General features: G+C 45.9%; 1 protein-coding gene across 1 annotated transcript in view; it reads left to right on the top strand.

The window, feature by feature from the left end:
* Positions 1 to 12,594: 12,594 nt before the first annotated feature.
* APOB (apolipoprotein B) overlaps positions 12,595 to 24,923 on the top strand; it is a 38,362-nt gene continuing 26,033 nt past the window's right edge. Inside the window, exons 1-12 of the mRNA XM_079792717.1 lie at positions 12,595 to 12,770; positions 13,144 to 13,182; positions 14,161 to 14,276; positions 15,716 to 15,861; positions 18,100 to 18,253; positions 19,086 to 19,241; positions 20,746 to 20,870; positions 21,544 to 21,629; positions 22,827 to 23,046; positions 23,801 to 24,028; positions 24,247 to 24,364; positions 24,469 to 24,615. Of these exons, the coding sequence (XP_079648843.1) occupies positions 12,704 to 12,770; positions 13,144 to 13,182; positions 14,161 to 14,276; positions 15,716 to 15,861; positions 18,100 to 18,253; positions 19,086 to 19,241; positions 20,746 to 20,870; positions 21,544 to 21,629; positions 22,827 to 23,046; positions 23,801 to 24,028; positions 24,247 to 24,364; positions 24,469 to 24,615 (1,602 nt within the window). The 5' untranslated portion in view covers positions 12,595 to 12,703. The remainder of the gene's footprint in view (positions 12,771 to 13,143; positions 13,183 to 14,160; positions 14,277 to 15,715; positions 15,862 to 18,099; positions 18,254 to 19,085; positions 19,242 to 20,745; positions 20,871 to 21,543; positions 21,630 to 22,826; positions 23,047 to 23,800; positions 24,029 to 24,246; positions 24,365 to 24,468; positions 24,616 to 24,923) is intronic.

Raw genomic sequence — 24,923 nt, 5'->3', positions numbered from 1 at the left:
TTGATTTCTAAAATTTAAATCTAAGCAAATCTAAAATGGGTAATTTCAAATTGGGTAATTCCAAATTGGGTAATTTTTCTTTGCTATTGTTGTGGAAGAGGTATTGTTTTTCTTTTTTAATATATATTGATTTATTTCAGAGAAGAAGGGAGAGGGAGAGAGAGATAGAAACATCAATGATGAGAGTGAATCATTGATAGGCTGCCTCCTACACGCCTCCAACTGGGGACTGAGCCCGCAACCCGGGCATGTGCTCTTGACCGGAATCAAACTCAAGACCCTTCAGTCCACAGGCCAATGCTCTATCCACTGAGCAAAACCATCTAGGGCTCTTCTTTTCTTTATTGCTGAGGATCTGGGGGGGAAGTTTACCTGCAGAAATTGTCCTCTAAATTACTAAATAACTTTTACATAATTGTGTAATCTAAATTCAGGTGTTTTTATCAAAAGATTAACTGTGACCTAATTTCACAGCTTGTTGCTTTCCTTAGTTTAAAGAACATTCATTCCCCATGCTGTGCACCTGAAACTAATACAAAATAATGTTAAATGCAAACCATAAATGAAAAAAGTAAAAAATAAAACCATAATGAGATATCACCTCCTAATCAAAAAAAGACAAGAGATAAGTGCTAGCAAAGAGATGAAGAAAAGAGAACCGTTGAGTACTGTTGGTGGGAATGTAAATTGGTACAGCCACTGTGGAAAATAGTAAGAAAGGAAAACATATGGGGTGATGGATATGTTAATTAAATGCATACATATAGCAAATTTTCACATTGTACACTTTCAATATCTTAAATTTTATTTGTCAAGTATACCTCAATAAAGCTGAGGTGGAAAGGTTGACTACAAACTTAAATTGAGATTGCTTCTTTCTCTTTGCATGAAAATACCTAATTTTTTAAAATAATAAGTTTCTTACAGAGACTTAATACTAGCAAAATTAATTCATTCACTGTTAAAAGCAGCAGTCTGACAACAAGTGAAAACTTTATGATGCAGAAAATGTAAGTTGTCCTCTATTCATTCTGTCCAATATTCTAAATCACAGCTGGGTAATTATTTTGATGAAATACTAAAGGGTAGGAAAAGTTCATAGTTAACTATACCATGTAACTTTAGTTATGTAATGTTGATTTTGGAGAGCAACGTAGAAATAATTGTAAAGAATAACCTCTGGTTGGCTGCTAAGATAATAGAAAATAATATCAGGGAACTTTGTGGCCAGTAAAAATTTAATACAACAATTTAAAAATATCCATTTAGATTATGAGGCTGCATTTCAAATACATATTTAAGTGATAATGGGGAATATTATTAGAATTGGCCCAGTAACATTTTTCAGGTAGTTGAGGTGTAAGAAATATATTATTCCCTTCATAGCTTTATGTTTCATTGGCATGACTTGATAGGTTCTTTGCTAAAGATGTGAGCTGGTGGTCCATGTACCAGAACATTTATACTTCCCAATTCTAAACTACTTTATTTTTCTAAATCCCAAAGAACTTGCCCTCGCTGGTTTGGCTCAGTGGATGGAGTGCTGGCCTGCAGACTAAAAGGTCCCGAGTTCAATTCTGGTCAAGGGCATGTATCTCACTTGCAGGTTCAATCCCTGGCCCTGGGCCCTGGTCTGGGCATGTGCAGGAGGCAACCAATCCATGTGTCTCTCTCACAGCAATATTTCTCTCTGTGTGTCTCTTCCCATGCCTTCTACTCTCTCTAAAAACCAATGGGAAAATATCCTCAGGTGAGGAGTAACCAAAAAAAACAAAACAAAAAACATGGAAAGCCCAAAGAATTGTACCCGAGTGAAAAGCATATCTTATTACTGAATCATAAAAAGCAATTGGAAAGACCCTGTGCTATTGCTCAGAGCAGAACAATGTCTTATGAAGTGGAGAGCCAAAAGGAATTTCTTAGGACACAAAGGCCAGACAGACCATAGAAATCACTAATACACAGGCTACGTTAGCAGTCACTGTGTCATCTTCCACATGGGCCTGAATCATGGCTCATGACTTAATTCAAAAATAAATCATTTCAATTTGGTACCAAAATGGTGGAGATGATAAAGAAAATGTGAAGGAAGAGGAAGAATAGTATAGACAACCTTAACAGAGGAAGTGGAGATTAGGGCTTAGGTTTGGTAACAAGAGCAAGAGTGAGGGGGAGAGAAGTGAGGGGAGAGACTGGGAGATGAAGAAAGTCGCACACACAATTCTGGAAGAATTTTAGGAAGGGAAGAATTTCCGGAGGAGTGAAGGAGGAGCAGCTGCTCTCTGCCCTAAAGACAGGGATCCATGCATCAGTGGGATGGGCGGAAGCTGCTGGAGTTATCTGAGTCTCCCACCACTCCACCTCCCTCCTCTTGGGGAGGGTCTGCTCTGAGCATTGAGGGAGAAATAGTTTCTCTGCCCTCTAACAAGGAGACACAGCTCTGTTATTAATGAAGTGAGAACCAGTAATTCTCTGGGCCATTCAAACATCCATCACCATTTTCAACTAACATGGTCAGGTAAAAAAGGTCTAAGAGTCAAGAAGAATAGATGGATCTGAATTAATTGCCTCAATTTACCATTTTTATATTGGAGTTGTCCAAATTAAGTCACATACATGGCGTTTAGCTGTGCATGTGGGTCAGCAGTGATGGAGAACGCTGCCGGCCAGTGTTCTGCCAAGGACTCACTCTGGTCCCAAGACCTGGTCTGGAATGAGGGGACACACATCACTTCACACTGACTCACTCTTGGAGGTATTCTCTGGGGGTGAGGCAGTGTGTCAATCCAGTAGGATGAGCCATGCCAAGATCATGATGTGCAGGATAAGAATGGAAAAAGAATGGAGGTGTCTGAGCCAGCTTCTTGTTTACCTACTTGGAGAAAATGCATGCAGGCATTTGGAAGGGGAAAATAACAATAAACAGCATTTATGTTAAGACCTCATCCAAAGAGCAGCAAGCACAGGTGTCTCGGCACATCTGTGCTTTTTCCCCAATCACATTTCCTCAGAAGTCTGGATGTTAACAAAGGCATACCTTAGCAAATGCCACGTAGCCACCAACCCCCTCCTCTGGCAGCAGTATTTCTATGGTATTTTCATTTTGTCTCTCTTAGTATCCTCTCAGAGCCAGCTTAGGCTCAGAACCCCAGGCCTTTTTGCTCTAAAAAAAAAAAAAAAAAAGGAAAAATAAGCCAGATTTAGAGATCTGGATTTCCTAATGCTCTCATTGAGATTCAGGTTGGTGGAGTATAAACCACAGAATGGCTGAGCTTGAGCTCTAGCTCAGTTAGTTACGATGCCAGGTGATCCTGAAAGCCACTTAACTCCAGGAAGCCTCAGGTGTCTCACCTGTGATATATACCTTAAACTCACAGTATTATTAAAAGGGTTAAAATAAATAATGAATACCAGAGCCCGACCAAACCTTACAACAATGTGCAATGGCAGCTCTTGTTAATATAACCCTGACGTATTTCCTCAGGTAGAGGGTAACCAGTGTGTGGATACTCAGAATCACTGAAATGCAACCTGACGGGGTTTATTTGACCCCCTTACACATCCATAATCATCTCTTCTAGCTGCCTGTACTTGCATAATGAAGACAGTAGAATTGGATGAGTAATGCAGAATGCAGCCCTGGCTTCCTTATTGGGAGGAACGGGGGTTAAAATATCTATTTTGTAGGTTTTGTCTTTTGAATAGTAAATGAGATCATCTATGAAATTTAGTTATCACATTGATTGGTACATTTTTGGTGCTTAATAAAAAATGGGTTTTTAACAAATATTTGCAACGACATGACTGAGCAGAGGGATGACTGCTCACCCTCCCCAGCACCTGGCACACAGTTACTATGTGAAGTGTGAAGGCCCCATCTCATTTTGTTGTTGTTGTTGTTTAATTGTTTGTTAATTACCCACCCTGACTCCACATCACTACTCCCAACTCCTGTTCTCCACTTCACCCCAAAGCAACCATTCTAAGGTGTTTGCTGTCACTTTATTTGTTTAAGTATTACTAGTTTTGTATATATTTGCTTGTAAAACATATTGAGCTGTTTTGGGTGCAGGGGAGCTTCATGTCTCAACCACTGCATACTCTCCAAAGAAAAAAGAAGAATGGTCATCAGAGGACAATGCACCCCAAAAAGCAGACCCAGGGACCGAGAACACCCCTTTTTCTCCTTCTGAAAAGACAAGGGCTCAGGGCCTGGCCCCTCAGTGACTGTGGCTCTCAGCTCCATGTGACTGGTCACTGGTTGGAAAGCACCCAGGAGGTGCAGTGCACTGATAAGGAACTGACCCTGCTCATTGAGCAAGAGGACTGATGTCATCCTCACATGGGAAGAGGTCACGCCCTGTTAGCAGGGAGGCGGAAGAGGTTACTCGTGGCTATGCACAGGTTCATGGAACCTGGAAATGTCTAAAAACAAGGCTCAAAAGGAATCCTCCATTCACAAAAATTAATAGAGCGTAGACATAAACATAAGGTCTAAAACTATAAACCTCCTGGAAGAAAATCTATACTAATAAAAGGGTAATATGCTAATTAGACCGGATAGACTGGACATCTTCCGGTCATCCGGTCCTTCTTCCGGACAAAGCCACAGTGGCCGGGGGCCAACGCAGAGGTGGTTAGGGGTGATCAGGCCAGCAGGGGAGGGCGGTTAGGGGTGATCAGGCAGGCAGGCAGAGGTGGTTAGAGGCGATCAGGCAGGCAGGTAGAGGCGTTAGGGGCAATCAGGCAGGCAGGCAGGCAGGCAGGTGAGCAGTTAGGAGCCAGCAGTGCCAGATTGCAAGAGGGATGTCTGACTGCTGGTTTAGGGGTGATCAGGCCAGCAGGAGAGGGCAGTTAGGGGCAACCAGGGCAGTTATGGGTGCAGGGATTGAGCCTAAACCGGCAGTCGGACATTCCCCAAGGGGTCCCAGATTGGAGAGGGTGCAGGCTGGGTTGAGGGACCCCCCCCCCCCCGTGCACGAATTTTATGCACCAAGACTCTAGTATAGGAATAAATGTTCTTGACCTTGTTTTAGGCAATGCGCTTAGATATGACACCAAAGAACAAGTAACAAAAGAAAAAATAAGTAAAGTGGACTTCATCAAAATTAAAAACTTTTGTACTTCAAAGAACACCATCAAGAAAGTGAAAAGAGCCCGGCTAGTGTGGCTCAGTGGTTGAGCATTGACCTATGAACCAGGAGGTCACAGTTTGATTCCCAGTCAGGTCTGGGTTGTGGGCTCAATCCCCAGTGGGGGCATGTACATAAGGCTGCTGATCAATGATTCTCTCTCATCATTGATGTTTCTATCTCTCCCTCTCCCTTCTCTCTGAAATCAATAAAAATATTTTTAAGTGAAAAGACAACACACAGAATGAAAGAAAATATTTGAAAATTATATATCTGATAAGAAACATATGTAGAATATATAAAGAACTCTTACAACTTAATAAAAAGTAAAAACAACTCAATTAAAAAGTTCAAAACTCAAAGGATTTGAATAGACATTTCTCCAAAAGAGATATACAAATTGCCAATAAGAACACAAAAAGATGCCAAACATCATTAGCCATCATGAGATATCACTTCACACCCACTAGGAAGACTATAATGAAAAAGACAGATAATAGCAAGTGTTAGCAAGGATGTGAAGAGATTGGAACCTTTAAACACTGGTGGTGATAGTGTAAAATGGTACAGTCATTTTGGAAAATAGTCTGGCAGTTGCTCAAATAATTATACATAGAATTACCACATTACCCAGCAATTTCACTCTTAGGCATAAGAGTGAAACCAAGAGAAATGAAAACACATGCCCATGCAAAAAAGAAAAACTGAACACAAATGTTCACAACAGCATCATTCAAAATAGCCATGAAATGGAAGCAACACAAATACCATCATTCATGAATAGATAATAGATTAAACTGTGCTATATCTATTCTGTGGAATATTGGTTGGCATTAAAGAGGAATGAAATGCTACAACATGGATGACTCTGGAAAACATTACGCTAAGTGAAAAAAGCCTATCACAAAAGGCCACACACTGTGTGATCCCATTTGTATAAAAGGTCTAGCATAGACAACTCTATATAGAGACAGAGTGTAGATCCGTGCTTTGATTTGGGGGAATGAGGGAGTTTAGGAAGTGATGTCTAATTGGTACAAGATTTCTTTTTGAGGTGATAAAAATGTTCCAAAATTAATTGTGGTAATGGTTGTACAATCCTGTGAGTATACTAAAAACCATTAAATTATTCACTTTAAAGGGGTGCATTTTATGATATTAATTTTTCTCAATAAAACTATTTTTAAAAGAAGTCCCTTTCCAGGGTTGACCATAGAACAACTGAAGGTGGCCATTATATTTTAATGACTTTATTAAAAGCTAAATGTTACCATTAAAAAAAAGAAAGAGAAGGAGCCCCTGAAACTAATTGGTACATGTTTCTACCCCCACTTCTGCTTTAGTGACCAAAGCTGACTGGGTTCTGGGGGTGGCCTGACTCCTTCCTCCTCCCCATGCTAATAACTTCTATTCCAAAGTAGATACCTTTCCCAGCTCTCCCTATAATGGATGGTCTGTGACCTGGATGGGGGACAGAAATAGCAGAAACCTGAGATATGACCACAAAGCATTGCTATCTATATACAAGACCCATCTGGCCATCTATAGATTGACAAGCCAGAGAAGTTTCCCTTTTAGGAACTCTTAATCGCTATGCTCACTAGAGCATTACCTAATTTCACAAAATTCTACCAGTTAGGCAGCCTGCTAATGGGTGGCCAGGTACTCTCAGATTGATGGAACCTTTATATTGGGAGATGAGTTGGATTCAATGACATTAATGGCCCTTTGAGGCCCTGAGTATCTGTGATTCTACATAACCAGTTACATAGCAATATTTATTCTGAATACAAACCCACAAAAAATCAATTAAGTTTTTCACTTTTAATGACTAGTAAATTAAAAGGCAAGTTTGTGTCAAGGATTCATCATCTTCAGAAAGCAATCTCCAAGGAATTTTATGTTGTCAATGTAGATTTAGTGCAATTAAGGTAGAATGAATATTCTAGATTTTAAACTAGAAGACCCAAGTTCTTGCCCTACCTCCATTTATTTTCATGGGGGAAAACCCGCAGGCTGTCAAGACCTCCGTTTCTCTAATATCTAGAGTCAGTCTCTCAGGTCCTCTCCATGTCTGACACTGTCCCTCCTCCATTTCCCTTCACAGCTCTGGACCAAGAGGTTCAGCCCAATACCCATGGCCTTCTATACAATCTAGAGTTTTCATGCCATATGTGCTAAATTTTATGCTGAATATATAAGATGCAGTTTATACAGTAACCCATAGTTAAACAAAGATGGAATTAGCCAGAAAGTCCTGTCCACAGCCCAGGCACAGTGAAGTATGCTCTCGCCCAGTCCTCATCCGACTTTTCTTCATCTTCTCCATGTCCACAGACTCAGCTGGCTGGCTGGGCTACAGGCTGTCAAACATGTCAAACATAGTCTCAGCTTCCCGCCATTGCTCTTCAGTGGTGCCACCCAACCCAATTCCACAAATCCTGCCCATCAACCAAGATCCTGCTCACGTCTCACCTCCTCCAGAGCCCCTAAGAGCACTTTAGACCAATGCGGTCTAGCTGTGTAGACCGCCCCTTGGGTGCTTTATGGGCACTCATTCCTAGCTGAGATGCATATTCATGCCCCTTTACTTTTTGGTAAGCTCTCAGAGGACAGAAGGCTCAGGGGCTCCCTAAATCCTTAAAGAGAATCAGTGGTCCTAGGAATGGCGAGGCTTGTTTATCCAGCCAGGCAGCCATTTATCATGAGCACTGGTCTCAGCCTTTTGAGGGTAGTTCTTTCTGGTTTTTAGTCCTATGATAATATAAAGAAAACTAACACACACACACACACACACACACACACACACACACACACATACACACACAAATGGATAAAGAGTAATTGACCACCCTGACCAGTGTTGCTCAGTGGTTAGAGTGTTCTATTTTTCAGGCAGTGTGTCTTTGTAGAGGTGGGTCACCTCCTGGAAAACCCATCCTGCTTAATGGTTCTGAATTCTCAGCCCCTAACTGCCCTGAGGCTTGAACCCCATATAATTTATGCCTTTTTTAAAATTACCACGTCCTCATAGAATCAAAGTAGTCAGAGCTACAATGGGCCTAAGAGGTCATCTAGTCCTGTCCACTCATCACACAGATGGAACCAACACTCAGAGTCTTAGAGTTTTTGATCCTAGTTTATAGATGTTGCCCCTTCTCATACTGATTCAAATTCACCATACATTCTGCATTAAGCTATAAACATATAAAGCAAACCTATCTCACAAGGACCATCCCACATTATAATCACAGTGTTTACTCCTTAGCTACTATCTGCCTCTCCTGGAAGAGGTGTTGGTGAGGGAGAGGGGAGAGGGATACAAAGGTGAAAACTGCATACCATTCTTGCCCTTCAAGCTTATCTCTCTGGTTGTCAAGGTACTATGGAAACAGGTGAAAAATTAAGTCATATTACTGGAGAAAAATGTAAGTTCAGGGCAACAATAGACAGTTTGTCTAAAGGCCCGCTGGGGTCCGTTGCCCTATATAGAAACTGATAGGAGATCAGGGTCAGAGGCCCGGAGGTCTAACTGGGCTGGACTAGGGAAAGGCTCCTCACAGTAGGTGGGGCTGGATGGATGCGCTCTGCATCATCAAGGAAGTGATACTTCATCCCACAGGAGTGCACATGGACAGTGCTGACTTCGGGCCTCTTTCCCCCAGAAGGAACTGCTGCTCAACATTCTGACCTTGGTTCTTGGAAAGCAGAATGGCAGAGTAGGAAGGTTTCTTTTCCCCTCCTCACAAGAAGTTCATCATCCATTGGTGATATCTCCATTTGGTTGACACTGGCCCATTCCACCATCTCCCACCTGTGCCATTCACGTGAATGCCCTATTTTTTCTTGACAGTTCTCGTGTGTGTGTGTGTGTATGTGTATGTGTGTGTGTGTGTGTGTGTGTGTGTGTGTGTGTGAGAGAGAGAGAGAGAGAGAGAGAGAGAGAGAGAGAGAGAGAGAGGTTGGCATATACAGACCACACTGGGCATAGTTCCATCTATAATTCTTGAAGTTGACGAGATTTCCAGCTTCTGGGCATCATTTGCAATTATAATGCCATCATAAGCAGAAAAGAGATAGACTAATTAATCATTGTCAATACTTGTCCCTATTTGCCAAATGAGTGTTCCGAGCAGCATAGCTGGAGGTACTTTGTATCAAATCGGATACCCTTGTTTTATTTAGCATCATGGTCACTGTACATATGTATCCTGCTAGCCATGGGGTATATGAAGGGCATCGATTCATTGATTTTCATTCACCAAATTATGTACCAAGCACTTATTTCAGTATGAGAACAACACTGAACTCAGAAAGTGGGCTTCTGAGGGGCCTTGCATAGCATCCACAGTTTCCTAGACTGGGCCAGGACCCTTCTGGTCATCTTCCGATAAACGGAATGCATAGTCTCCCTTCCAGAGGCCATCACTGCTTTAGCCCGCATTATCCAATTCCTTGAAATTCCGCTGGCCAGGCTGCTTTCTAATGGGTACCCAGAGCTCTGTGATTACTCAGACTGATGGTTCACCTCATGGGACTTTGCATTCATGAGCTGATAAGCCATCGCCACTCACTGAGATTAGCTTTGTGACAGCAGAGTGTGCCTCTGCTGGAGTCACTAGTCTGTCTGCGGGAGCAAAGCCTCCTTCCCCCCCAAGAGAACAGTGATTTCAAATATCCAGAAATGTTAGGCATCAGCAGAGACAAATGGTGTCTCAAATACACCAGCAGCCACAGCTATCCGTGGCCCTCCTGAATGCCCTATTTTGCTTCTGAACCCTTTCTTCAGCACTGATTTCCTATTTTCGTCCTATTCGCCTGTGTTCATATAAGTTGTGGTTAGCTAGCTCCCATCGGTACCCTAAAAGGCACTTCCTCTCTAACACACACATAGTAAGTGGTAGCAGTTACCATTTATTGAGGATCTTTTCTTTGCCAGGCATCATGCTATAAACGCAACTATCTACATAATTGTTTCATTTAATTCTCACAAAAAAATCCTATGGGGAAGGTAGATCTTTTTAATTCTGTTTTAGGGATGATGAAAAAGAGACCAAGGCTGGTGAAGTCACTTGCCCAAGTGACCCAGCCAGGATTCAATTCCAGGTCTTCTTGACACTGGTTTCCTTTACATAACGCTGACCTCTATGAACTAATATTTTCTCTGTTCAATTAGTAACTTATACTGGAAGATTTTCTGACTCTTCATTCTATTTGAAGTCTCTATGAAAACTGGTCTATAGTCTTGAAACTTAAAGCATTATTAGGAGAGGGAATTGAGAAATGTTCTGCTTAAAGGGGAAGGAATGAAGGGTGATATCTGTGGTCCCAAATAAAACTATATTTTCAAATCACTTTTGGAAAAGGATCTAGGTGGATTTTGTAATTTAAGAAAAATCTATGCACTAAGCCTTACCGTATTTTTGTGAGTCTGCTCAAGTTCAACTCAACAATTCAACATGTGCCGTGGTGCTGATGTACTTGAGAATGAGCATGGAGGCCCGGCACTGGGTGACTTCCAGAGGGAATCCGAGAAAGAAAGAGATCACCCCAGTCTCCAGGCTTTCTCCTTTAGAGATGACAGACAACTCAGGGAGAGCCGAACACCCCACAAGTTTTCCCTGCCCCCAAGTGATCAGATTCATATTTGATTCCCAAATCATAAAAATCACATTTGTCTGTTGATGCTGACTCAAGGACAGCAACTCCAGCTGTTCCCAACAGAGAAAGCCTGGATTTGTGCTGGTCAATTGGAGTTAGCCATCTCTGTCTGGTTTCTTTGTGACTCACCCATTCTCCTTAAAGAGACCATTTCCTAAAATACAGCAGCTCCTTCTGTGGCAAGTCAGCCACTTAAAATAGGTGTGTGGGGTTTGTTTTTAATGCTCAGAGAATACACCTGAAACTAATACAAAATAATATTGAGTGTAAGCTGTAAGTAAAAAGTAAAATCTTATTTAAAAAAAATTTTTAATCCTCAGAGAAATGGCATTTTGGAGTGATTAGTTTCTCCAGCACCTTCACAGTTCCGTGGCGTAGGCTTGGCCCGCCTTGGGTTGAGACCTTCGTAATATCCCCCTTTTACAATATGAATATACCGTGGATGCAAAGCAACTGACCATTGAAGCGAGTGTAGCTGCCCACAGGGGTTTGTGTTAAACCCAACGATACCGTACGTGAATGAGAAGCGTGGAGCCCCAGGCTGGGAATAAGGCCCACATCGTGGTCTTTGTACACTACTACTGTTTCAAAATACGGCTCTTCTGGAATCATCGGTCCTGCCACCAGGAGATTTAAACAGCTTCACAATCATTGGTTACATCCGGATATGGCACAGAAGCAACACATTTTAGCAAGCAGTGACTCTGTGATAGGCGCTTTGGGTATTCCTTAGTCCACACTCTCTCTTCATGGGCCCCCCACGCCCGCTCTGCCAGCAGGCATACCCGCACCGTTCTGCCCCGCTCACAGCCTACCTCCATGGCTCACCAGCAGCTTCCTGTTGACCCATCTTGTCTCCCCAACCAGATTGGAGGTGCCTTGTGGGCACGGCCAGTCCTCAGCGATCTGCACTGAGCCTGATTCTCTACAGCTAGGGATAGTCTCCTGTGGGAAAGGTCCTGTGGAGAAGGTTCCCGGATGTTTGGGAGGAACATGGCATGTCCAGTCCATTCCTCTGCTTCTCCTTTCCAGCCTCCCAATCTCTGGAGGAAACCCTGGCTCCTCCCCTCAATTTGCCCAGAGGACTCTGCCAAAGGGTTGGGCTCTGGGGGGTGTGGAGTAGGGGGTGGGGAGACCCCCACTTCACGAGGGGTTCTGGACGATTTGGGCACCTGGCTCCTGCTGTGGCGATGACCTCCTTGCCCCTCAGGGGGACTTCAGGCCCCTCAGGGTAACTTTGGGTCAGTTACTCGCCAGACCTCCCTCCTTCCCCTTTCTCTCTGCTGCCTACCCATGATCTGAATCCTGAGCAGATAACCACAGCCACGGATACCTATCGGGATTAGGGGTGCCCTCTCAACCCAACGTCCACCCAAATGGGAAAGAATGGAGAGGAACATGTCTCCACCAAGAGGCTGTGCAGGGCTGGCTCCCCAGTGGGTTACCAAGTGGGACCAGGGGGCTGGAGTGGGTTGGCCCCAGTGCCTGGTCATCTGAAGGCCCTGCTGGGCCAGGCAGGCTTCTCAGGTGCCAGCCCACTGTCCCCATGGCCTCACCCCCTGAGACCCCCTGGGGAGAGGCCCAGCCAGCCAGAGGAAAGGCCGGTGTGGCTCTGCCTGGGTCCCAGCGGAGCCCCCTCGCCGCAGGCCCCTCCTCGGGTTCTGAGAGGAGCCCTGGAAAAGCAAACAGGCCTGCAGGCTGCCCTTTGGACCTCTGGTAGTTCTCTGGGCGTTCCGAAAGCTGGGCGGGCGGCCTCATATAAATAGGGTGCCGACTCAGGGAGCGCATTCCCACCTTCTCACCTCAGTGCGGAGATCTGCCTGCGTGCACCCCTGCGTGTGGAACCAGCGAGCGTCCTGAGGCCAGGCCCAGCCTGCGAGGTGCCGGGAGGTAGCAGGCCCAGGTCGGCCATGGGCCCATCAGGCCCCGCGCTGCTGGCGCTGCTGCTGCTGATGATCACGGCAGGTGCCCGGGCAGGTGAGTGCCGCGGCCTCCAACCCGCCCACCCTGCTGGGGCACAGCATCCAGGGTGTCCAAGAACCCAGCCAGAGGGGCACAAAGCCAGTGGCAGGAGGGGTGACTCAGACCTGCTGGGGCAGCTCAGACCTGGGTCAGATGGAGGGCAGTCATGTCCAGAGCCAGGGGGCCAGGGCCTGCTGGGTGGCTCCCCAGCCTCAGGATGGGGGGAGGCCTGGGGGCAGGTGACGGAGGGGCTGGGGAGATGGTTCTCCAGAACCTGCTTCCTCCTAAAAGAGAAAGGCACTGTGCATGCAGAGGTCCTCCCTATAAGACCCCAGGGCCCATCGGAAGACGGGAAAAACCCACAGTTGTCCTTCTCCATTTCTTACAGAAGACGAAGTGCTGGAAAATGTCAACCCGAGCTGTTCAAGTAAGGCATTTCCCCACTGGGCAGGGAAGGGTACCCCCAAATCCCCACCCACCTGCATATCACGATGCTGGGATGCTGGGATTAATGTGCACTGCACTGAGCCCAAGAAGCCATTCCTTGGGCCTCTGCCCACCCCAAGGGGTCTCAGCTCCCTTCTCCCTGACCTTCTGTCTATCCATGGCCAGGGGTAGGGTGGGGAAAGGAATGTCACTCTGTTGGCCCCTGGACATTCTGAGACATCACCGTCCTGTTTGTCAGTGGCTAATCATTGATTCCAAGCACATGACTGTGAACAAATGCTGACTTTAACCTTTGTGCGGAGACCCAGATCCCCTTTGTATTTACCTGACCCCTAAGGGTCAAGGGAGCTGGCCTTGCAGCGGTACCCTGTGTTCTTATGAGCAGGAGGCTGGCCTCTAATGGAGAAGCACTGCCATCTGGTGGGCATCTGCCATCACTGCAGCTGGGTGCCTGTCTCAAATGTCCCTTTTTCTCAAATGGTTCAGAAAATTCCTCTCAAGCACAATGACAACTTTCAGATGTTTCTCCAGTCAGCCAGATACCCCTAATGCTTAATGAGCATCGCCTCAGGTATTTAGGAGAACCAAGAAAGAGCCACAGGATTGTGCTGTTTTCCAGCTGATAAGGCATTAGAGATCTCTGCTTTATGTTGTCCTCTTAATTTTCCCGTCTCTCCTCTAGATTTTCTGAGCCCCACCACTTGAAAATCACCTCCTGTATCTCAAGTGACATATTCAAGGAAATCTAGCTAATTGAAACGTTAGCCTCAGCAAAACATGGTGGAGACATTAAATCGATAAAGGAAAATTCAGCATAATACAAAGTCAATTAAAAATAATTTGAGTTAAATTACCTTTTTTTTTTTTTATTTTCTATGCCACTGCCCCTCTCTGCCCAGAACTGACTCTTAGGAGAGTTATTTCTGCTGCGTGGCTGACTGATCTCTCCTCATTTTAGAAGGTACAACTCGATTCAAGCACCTCAGGAAGTACGTATACAACTATGAAGCTGAGAGTTCGAGTGGAGCCCCCGCGTCTACTGATTCAAGGAGTGTCACCAAGATCAACTGCAAGGTAGGAGGGGGGGCACTGGAGGACCCGGAGCCCACGGCTGAGCAAACCCAGATCACGCCAAGACGTTTGTGTTCTCAAAGGGCTGGGAGCTGGCCCTCAGTGTGAAAGCCACTTTGCTGAGAAGTTGTCTGCAACCCTCCCCGCCCCCCCCAAAAAAAATGCCAACCGGATTTATTTTCCCATCAGCTTCTAAGATGTCATTGTGATTGAACATGACGAGAGAAGTCTGGTGGGTGAGCAAGGGGAGTGGGCATCTCAGGAGAGCATTCTGAAAGGCAGTGTTTATCATCTCAAATAGCATCTTTTACTAAAAACAAATGGGAAAGGGGAAAAATGGAAGCTTGCGGTTTGTTCTCAAGTCAGACTTTTCATATTGAGGCTGGACACACTCATGCGTGTTCATATGGGACGAAGCTAAGAGCCACTATGGGGGTTCGTGTGGGGAAACCAGGCCCAGAGCCGCCCTCTTCTTTCTAAGGCCCCATCGTCTGTATGGTCAAGTAAGGTAGCCATTAGCCACATGTGACTATTTCAATGGAATAAAAGTAAGACTTCTGTTTCTTAGTCCCACCAGCCACATTTCAAGGGCCCGAAAGCCACGCCCAGCTGGTGGCTCCCATGTTAGATAGTGCAAATAGGGATCCCGTCCATCATATGGCATGTTTTTGAACAGTTCTGGGTAACAAGTAGGGAGCTGTTTAAACGCCAGCTAGATGTGAAGGCTTGAATGGTTCCTAAGAGATATGAATGGGTTTGATTTTTCTGATTTTTTTTTTGGGGTGTGTGTGTGTGTGTGTATAACTTTTAAGGACACTTTTGCTATTAAAACTAATGGTAGCCTTCCTCCCACTTCCTGTTTTTCTTCTTAACTCCCACTCCTAAGGCTATATGTCTTCTAACAAGTCGTACCCCTTTAATAACTGAAGTGAGCACTTCTAGAACCAGTAAAAGACATCCTCCTTGACATGCATGAGGGCCAAGCTTAGAGTCTCGGTACCCCAGAACAAAAGATCAAAAATAGGGCCTGGCCGGTATGGCTCAGTGGTTGAGCATCGACCTATAACCAGGAGGTCACAGTTCAATTCCTGGTCAGGGCACATGCCCGGGTTTCAGGCTCTATCTCCTGTAGCAGGCATGTAGGAGGCAGCCGATCAATGATTCTCTCTCATCATTGATGTTTCAATCCCTCTCTCCCTCTCCCTTCCCCTCTGAAATGAATAAAAGCATATATTTAAAAGTAGGGCTATGTCTAGGTTGATTCAGGAGTGCTCCTGAGGCCTGTTAAGGACACCTGCGGTGTTGGGGAGCAGATGCCGTGTTCCCCAACAGCATTCCCCTTGGTGTCTGGTTAGGGAGGAAGCCCTCGGCCGCGGGGGTGGGCCTGGGGAATCTCACATTCTTGATGGAGGGTCTTAATGTGCCGCTCCTCTGTCTTCTAGGTCGAGCTGGAGGTCCCCCAACTCTGCAGCTTCATCCTGAAGACAAGCCAGTGCAGCCTGAGAGAGGTGTATGGCTTCAGCCCTGAGGGCCAGGCCTTGCTGAAGAAGGCCAAGAGCTCCGAGGAGTTTTCTGCGGCCATGGCCAAGTAAGCGCGGGCCTGTGCATTCCGGCTCCTGAGCTTCCGGTGTTGTGTTGCGGGTTGTGTTGTGAGCAAGGGTGTGTGTGTGTGTGTGTGTGTGTGTGTGTGTGTGTCCACTGAGGTATGAATGTGTGTGTTCACAGTAGGCACATATATGAATGTATTTGTATTCGATATTCACCATGGGTCAGGGAATTGCTGAGTGTTCACAACCGTCCAATAGAGGAAAGCATTGTTTACCTTCCCCTAATGATGGTCCCCTAATTGTTATTTAAATGTGTTTCTTAAAGATCTCATTTAAACTCCTTGAGATAATAAAGCTGAGATGGTTTGTTCAAACATGGAAATTCTTGTTGAAGGAATTAAGCAAGAGTAGGTGCATGGCGGTCTCCAGGGAGGGTCCCAGCAGGACTAGGCAAGGGCTGGTCTGCGGGGGTCCGGGCCTGGCCTCAGGGAGTCCAGGGGGAGCGCAGGCCTGAGCCTCTGCCAGGACACCCCGACCGGTTCAGTCCTGTGGTCCACCGCTGGCACCTCTTCTGACTGATCGTGGCCACCTGGTACCAGTTGCTAGATACTTTGAACGTCGCCCCTCCTCATCTTCCAATCACCGTTTGTAAATTCCTGCGAGTGTGGAAATACAGGCAGTCATAGATTCGTGGCTTCAGCAGCATGGAAACTCCCTGCCCATCTTCCGGTCGGCAGAGAAGGCCTTGATGCTGCTGTCTCTCTTCAATGCACCTTGTGTGATCTGAGACTTAGCTGTAGATGAGGGAGCAGGTACAGTGATGGAAGGGAGTGAGCAGGAGTTACATGTTGGTCCTTACCCTCCTCCAAACAAAAAGGACTCCTGCTCTTGACCACCTCAAGACTTCACAGGCCTGCCTCGCAGTGTCTGGAACTTTCTGCGGGAGCAAGAGCTGGGGAAGACGTGCCTGTGCTCCTTCTCCTCCTGACTGAACTAGAGAAGGAGTGGCAGGTGCTTTGAAATCCCCAAGAGGAAGCTCCCAAAGGGAAGTCCCTGAGAGTGAAGGCCTCGGACATGGCCTGAGACCATGTCCAAGAGTGAATGTCCAACAAGTGCATGAAAAGAAGCTCAAATGGCCTAGCAGTCGGGAAATGCAACTGATGTCCTAGGATCTGTATCCCCTTATACTCATAAGATGACAGAAATGTGAAGCAGATGTAGCACCTGTTGCAGGCTGGTCTGTGAGGAAAAGTGTACTTTCGTGCATTGTTGATGGAATTAGAACTATTAGTCAATATCTATTATAATTAAAAATATGATAGCCTTCGGCACAGCAGTTTTGCACTGCAGGACTCCAGTCCATGAAAAGAAAAGGAGTAATGTGTGAAGATATAGATATAAGGATGTTCATTTCAGTGATGTTCGGGTAGTAAAAAAAATCCAGAAAGGGAGAAAGTAAATGCCATTAAATAGGGTAATGTCTGAATAATAATAATAATCTATAATAATAAAAACATAATATGCTAATTAGACTGGACATCCTTCCAGACGTCATTCCGGAAGACCTTCTGGCCGAACCGGGGCTTCGAGGGAAGCCCAGGTCCCGGGTGCCAGAGGAAAGCTGGTGCCAGCAGCCAGGGGTTGGAAGGCCTATTCTTGCACAAATTTTGTGCATCAGGCCTCTATTAGTAAAAATAATAATAATAATAATAATAATAATAATAATTCTATATAAGCATAGAATTCAGTGTTTTGCATTTTTTTTAGAAAGAATCTGGTAGGGCTCTACCAACTGACTCAGAAGGATTTTTGTGGAGGAGAATTGAAGAAAGGGAGATTGAGAAAAATGTACAGAGTGTGATGCCATTTGTACAAAACCGAGAACTCTTTCTGTGCAGATGTTTACACCCGCACGTCTATGTAGGACTGTCTGAGTGGGGAGGGACGGCAGCAGAGATGAGGGTGGAGCAGAGAGGGGACAGGTGAGCCAGCATTAAAGGAAAAGAAATAAAAGAATGCCAATAACATACACATACTTGTATACCTTTTTAAAAAAGGTAGGGATATATTTCTAAAGAAAAGATGTAAAAAGAAAAACAATAAGTAAAAAAATGTTAAAAAGGCTGTAAAGCCACCCAGCTTATGTCCAACAAGCTCCTGCTGTAGAAAGGACACTTCTGTGACACCTCTCTCTCTCTCTCTCTCTCTCTCTCTCTCTCTCTCTCTCTCTCTCTCTCTCTCCCTCTCTCTCTCTCTCTCTCTCTCTCTCTCTCGGACAGGTTCGAGCTCAGGCTGGCCATTCCCGAAGGGAAACAGGTTTTACTTTACCCAGACAAGGAGGAGCCCAAACACATCCTGAACATCAAGAGAGGCATCATTTCCGCCCTCCTGGTTCCCTCGGAAACGGAAGAGGACAAGCAAGTGTTGTTCCTGGTGAGAATTTAGAAAGCTATAAGAATGGCCCTTTGACCGCATCTCCCCATGTCTGAGCTGGGTCCCACTGTCCACATGAAGTGGGGTGTTGACTCAGCTAGTTGCACAGGAGGCCCTCCGTCCGTGTGAAACACCAGTGCCCACGGCTTTCCTGTCCTCCGGGCTCACTGTCAGATCGTCCCGAGCAGATCTAATGTCACAGCAGGTCCTGGGGAGCCCTGGCCACCCTACTCCTTTGTTCAGTTACGTTCTAGTCCCACAAGGTGCAGCACGGTGAGGCCTATGTGTGTTGCAAACACGGGAAAATGATTGAACTGGTTGCCAGCCTCGTTTAAGAATTCAAGGTTTCCATCTGAGAGAATTCCATTTCCTTCAGTCCCACGACCATTTTTGAGCCCTTGCAGGGTTCTGGGTTCTAGACTGCACCACGGTTGGAGAATACAGAGCTGCAGCCTGTGGAGACCTTTCCCCGAGGCCTTCCTGGGGCCTGGGGGGAGAACCAGAACAGTACAACCCAAGGCAGATCGGAACACATGTTGTTAATGAGCAGAGGAGAAAATGCCCTGAGAGCACAGAGCATAAAGTCGGAGTCGGCTGGGTCCTAGGCGGCCAGGCCACTGTGCCTTGGAATCAGAACCCCCTTCCCCGTGTCCTCACCACACCTCTGGCTGGCCAGGCGCCTGCAATGCCCACGCTCTGCCTGGGAGGAGGAAGGTCCTCCAAATCCATGTCGCTCCTACCTTTTCTTCCGGCTCCTTTCCCAGTCCTTTCCAAAGCACCTAAGAATGTTTTCCCACGTTGAATTTGCCTGTTGTATCTTCTGCTCCCATAGGATACCGTGTATGGAAACTGTTCCAGTGACTTTACCGTGAAAACGAGGAAGGGAAACGTGGCAACAGAAATATCCATCGAAAGAAACCTGGAGAAGTGTGACCACTTCAAGCCCGTTAGCACAGGAGTGAGCCCACTGGCTTTGATCAAAGGCCTGGTAAGTCTCACATCACCATTGCTACTCACACTATCCTCTTTGTTAGTAAACTTCTGGAATGTAGAGCTAGTAGGGATCTCAGAGAAGGACTTGCCCAGCCTCCTCTTCTTATAGACTACAGTGGGAAATTGAGGACCACATAAGGGAAGGGATTCCCAAGGCCATATGGCCTGTTATGAGTTGATCCAGCACTAGAATTGGGTTTCTGACTTCCAATCCTGACCTCTGTCCTTTTTGCTGTCATTCTGCCATTGGCACTAAATCTTCTGCCATCACTTGAGAATAATGGCTGGCCATCTCTGAGAAGGCGCCAAGACCCAGTGTAGGCGAGCAAGCCACATACTGTTCCTTCCTGTGCCAGGGCTGGATGTCCGCAGCGCTAAGCCTCTAGCCTCCAAGAAAGTCCCAAGACCTGGGGTCTGCTCTTCTCTCCCCCTAACTCCCATGGAGTGGCATGGCTGAGAGCACTCCAGGGTCCTGTCTTTCCATTCCATGTATGACCCTGATCCATGGATGGCCCCTCTGTCTCCTGCCTGGGACACGCCCTCGGTACTAACCTCTGATTATTCTTAACAAAGGTCATGTATCACCTCATTACCTGAGCTTACCTAATGCTTAGAATATCTCCTGGACATGAATCACAGCTTAACTCAGTAAACACGAAGGACTTGAGCAATCACGCCATGCCTGGCAATGCTCTGGTCACTGTCCTTGGACCAGAAAACAGGCAGTCTGGTGACCACAGGGCCACAGCCAAAAAAAGGCCAGTGCACTGGTGTCTGTTGTTTTTTTCCTAAGCAGCTACTGTGTGCTCAGCCCCACTCTGGGCAGCACAGAGGGAGGGTCAGTGGCAGGTGAATGTGGACCTTGTCCTCAAGGTGTTTTCAGTCTAATGCAGGAATATGGTTCATACACATATCAACAGAGGACAAAGATGATACAGCGATGAACTGAACAGGTCAGACAAGCAGTCCTAGGCCTGACCAAAAAGGGGAAAGCACTAGTCACCTAGCTCTTTGGGCAAAGCAGCTGGTAAAACCTGTTAGGAGAAATGATGGGTGAACATCTAGCTCAGTTTCACAGAGGATGTGGAGCATGAGACTAAAAGATACAAAGGATGTATCAATGGAAGAGAGACACAAGGATGGGCTTCCAGGCAAAGGGAACATGGGGAGCAGTAGTGTGTGAAGTACTGATGTGTGGTGGGGCAGGTATGTGTAGGATGCCAGGCTGTATATCCTTTGTGTAGGATGAGATGTCCAATGGGGCAGAATAAGAAGAGTCTTTAGCTTGACTCAGCTTTGAGTATGCCAAGTTATTCATCCCCTTGTCTAAATGTCAAGTGCCAAGTTCTCTTCTTCAACCAAGTTTGTCTAATGGTACAGAATTCCCACTCTCTCTCCACCCGACCCCTTCTTCCTTGAAGGTAAATGCCTGTGGCAGAAGACTCAGGTTCAAGCCCCAGGGACTGATCAAAAATTTTTTTTCCTCATCTCATTCACAGACCCAACCCTTGTCAACTCAGATCAGCAGCAGCCAGTCTTGCCAGTACACCCTGGACCCCAAGAGGAAGCATGTGTCAGAAGCCACCTGCCAGGAACAACACCTGTTCCTGCCTTTATCCCACAAGTAGGTCACCTGCTGCACCCCTGGTTTATCAGTGTTGGGGTCAGTGTGAGCTGAATGCGTCTCAGCTTCCCTGTTCCAGGCTGGGCTGTGAAGAGGTACAAAGCAGAGCCCATCCCTGACACCTTTTCAAGCTAACAGTTGATTTGTTAGGAAAAATCTTAGACATTTTGCAAAACAATTTGAGACCAACAAAGGATACCTGAGACCCAGACTTTGAGGGTTATAGGTCAGGAAAATCCAGGATCATTGCAGGCTGCCCTGGTTAGAAAGACTTTGTGGAGGATTTGGAATTTAGACTGGAGACCTATGTATCCAACTCCAATTTGAAAACTGATCAATCAACTAATGTTTATTGAATAACTTACATTCTTGGCACTGTGTGGTGGGAGATACCAAGGAATTTTTGAGGCACAGACTTAGTCCTTGACTCTCCAGACACTCCAAACTGGTTGAAGGTATAAGATGCATATGTCCTACGATGGAAGGATATCTAGTGTGACCAGGAGGAGGTGGGTGCTGTTTATTAGGAAGGTCAGGATGCTTGAATTTAACTATGGTTTGAAAGGTGGGCAGGACTTAGGTAGAAGTGGAGACAGGGGTAATATTCAACATGAAAAGTTGCTCTGGGGAGCAAGCCATCCCTTGTTACCTGCTGCCCTTCCTTTATTTCCAGGAACAAGTATGGGATGATGGCACTGGTTACACAGACTTTGAAACTTGAAGACACACCTAAGATCAACAGCCGCTTCTTTGATGAAGGTAAGATTTTATACCCGCATGTTTGCCGGGGCTGGGGAATCTTCCCAACATGGTCCACCTGTCATAGCTTAGCTCTTTGCTGCAGCCCAGGAAACTTCTGCTGACTAAAGAGGTAAGTGGGCTCTGGTGTTCTAGCTGGGGGCTACTCTAGTGAGAAAGCATGTTCATCTGAGAACGTCAGAGTGACAATGACATTCAGGAAAGGGAGAAGTTTCCCAAAGCTACCTAGGCTTTTGCAAGTAGGCAACTGGCCTCCTAAGTCTAACTTTCGTAGATCTGACAACCTCATACACCCCGTGATAAGGCCTTGAACCTGGGGCAAGTGGCAGAGGGTCTTCGAAATCAGGAATCAGTCTTTGGAGCTGGTAGGGACTTCAGAAATCTCCGGCCCAACTCTAGCCCTGCATTTGTCTTGTATTTAAATCTGTCTTATGCATTACTTCATTGTTCTCGGCAACCTGTGATGTCAGGTGGTAACAATGTGTGCTTCTACACTCCTTCTGCAGAAGGGAAATGGCACACAGAGGGGTTAGTGATATATTCGAGGTCATAGAATATTAGAGGGGATACAAAATGAGCTCCTATGTTTAATCTAAGCCAGGACTCTTTCCAATACACATTTCCATGCTGAATTAACACACACACACACACACACACACACACACACACACACACACACATCCTCCCTAGCAGGTCAGAGCAGAATACTGGAAGGGACACAAAAGGGTCCTCCCCTCCCTAAAAAGATGCTGTTAGCTTCAACTGGAAGAAATGATGGGTGAGCCTCAGCTCTCGCCTTAGCTGTAGCCATATTAGCAGCAGCACCTACTCAGGGGTTCTTGTGGGCAGAGAGGTCATCTGATACCACATTAAAATAAGCCTGGATTCAATTTCAGCTCTGCCTTTTATACCCAGAGAGAGCTTGGACAAGGCAAGACACTTCAGTATGGATCTTAGTTCCCTTATCTTTAAGGTGAGGAGTAATACTCACTCACAGGGATGGTGTGATGACTCAGTGAAAACTTTGAAGTCCCATGCCTAGCACAGAGCCAGATACATAGTAGGCACCGATACAGGATAGTTTTCTTTTCTTCTCCGCTTTGCTGAAACCCCACTGATCCCCAGTTTCCAGTAGACCTAGATAGGATTGAGCTGTAGAAGTAAGCAAGGGTTCCTTTGACACTTTCCTCCTTCCAGGTACCGAGGAGGTGGGTCTTACCTTTGAGACCACCAAGTCCACATCACCGCCAAAGCAGGCCGAGGCCATTGTCAAGACCCTCCAGGAACTTCAAAAACTGCATGTCTCCGAGCAGAACGCCCAGAGAGCTAAGCTCTTCAGTAAACTGGTCACTGAGTTGCGAGGCCTCAACAACGAGGCAGTCGCATCCCTCTTGCCAAAGCTGGTCGAGGTGTCCAGGTATTTCTTCAATGGTGGCAGCTCAGTCTTTCATACACCTTATACAGCTATGGCAGTGCTGAACCTTGGCCAAACAGAGAATCTCAGGGACCATTGAAATATTGACCCAGCTAGTCAATTAGTCGATCAGTTCATGTTTGCTGGATAGAGAAATAGCAGCTAAGCTGCCTAGAGTTCCATGGGGAACACACACATACACATGTTGCATCTAAGATATGTGTGTGTTTTTAAATAAGAAGGAAATATTTCCCACATTTTGATGGGTATCTTCTCATTCCTTGTTCTGTTACCCTGGAAGGTTTCAGAGACAAAGAAGTCTGGCCTTTTGGAAGACTCTTAATGGGGAGAGAACTCAGGCAAACAAAGTAATACTGTGGTTTCTGTATATTTCAAGGCACTGGCTCTTAGTGCTGTGAAGGTCAAAGAAAGTGAGGGCTGAGATGAGACCATGCCGATATTTTCTTGACATGTTCTGTGTCCTGGCCAAAGGACAGTGGTAACAGTGCTCTTTGAGTTATAAGACCAGAGGTCCTTTTTCAGATGCGGTGCACGATGCCTCTTCTGTGGATAATGCTCAGAGGGAAGATTTCCTGGTCCTTGGGATAATGGTTCTTGGGCCTGAGTTAGATTTTGAACTAAGGTGGATTTGGACAGTGAATAAGGGAAATAAGGGCAGAAGGAATACCATGGGCCATGGAGATTTTGGCTGCCTTGAAGGAGACCTATGTAACTTTCTCTGTCCTTTCTTCCTCAGCCCCATCACTTTGCAAGCCCTGATTCAGTGCGGACAGCCCCAGTGTTACACTCACATCCTCCAGTGGCTGAGAAATGAGAAAGCGAACCCACTTCTGATAGATGTTGTGACCTATTTGGCGGCCCTGATCCCAGGGCCCTCAGTCCAGAGGCTGCAGGAGATCTTTAACACAGCGAAGGAGCAGCAGAGCCGGGCTACTTTCTATGCTCTGAGTCATGTGATCCACAAGTGAGTTTTCCCCTGGTTCTCTTTGTAAGAGCTGAGGAACACCCACATCTCTATACTAAGAGTGTACCCCTTCTTCTACTTTCAGACTCTGGTGCTCACTCCTGTTTTTCTCCTGGTCTTTTTGAGAGTAATGACTTGAAATAAGAAATCAGCAAACACAGTTTGGATTTTAAGATAAACCTAGTCATGCTTACTGAGTCCTAACTCTTATTCTGCAGCTATCATAAGACACACCCTACAGCGACTCAAGAGCTGCTGGACATTGCTGATTACCTGTTGGAGCAGATTCAAGATGACTGCACTGGGAACGAAGATCACACCTACTTGAGTCTGAGGGTACTTTTATCTTTTGTATAATATGCATCATTTCAGAAGCACTTTTCATGGCCATCTCTTCCTTCTCCTGCATCCTGATTCCCTCTGGTTGCTTTTCAATGCAGGTCATTGGAAACATTGGCGGAATCCTCCAGAAGATCACCCCAAGACTCACATCTTCAGTCTTGCAATGTGTCAAAAGTACAGCGCCATCCCTGCTGATTCAGAAGGCTGCTATCCAAGCCCTGCGGAAAATGGAAAATAAAGACGAGGTAAGGTCCACAGAGGAGGTCTTAAATTGAACATTATTCAGACTGACAAGGATTTGGAATGCAAGCCTAAATCTCATCATTCTACGAACTTCATTCTACTGCTTTCTAATTGTAAATTTTCAACAAGCCTATTGACTTGACTGCCTGGCAGTATGTGAACATGAGAGAAATATTTGACCTTGCTGCTGCTCCAGAATGCAGAGTTTGAAATGTTCACTACATGCTATCCTCCTACCAGATCAAACTCTCATCTTAGGAAAATAGACCTGATTTTCCCCAATCTAGGATAGGCAATCTACACCCATCTT

This window comes from Cnephaeus nilssonii, assembly GCF_951640355.1.
Source record: "Cnephaeus nilssonii genome assembly, chromosome: 15".
In the NCBI taxonomy this organism is placed as follows: Eukaryota; Metazoa; Chordata; class Mammalia; order Chiroptera; family Vespertilionidae; genus Cnephaeus; species Cnephaeus nilssonii.
This window is presented reverse-complemented; position numbering and strand designations above follow the sequence as displayed.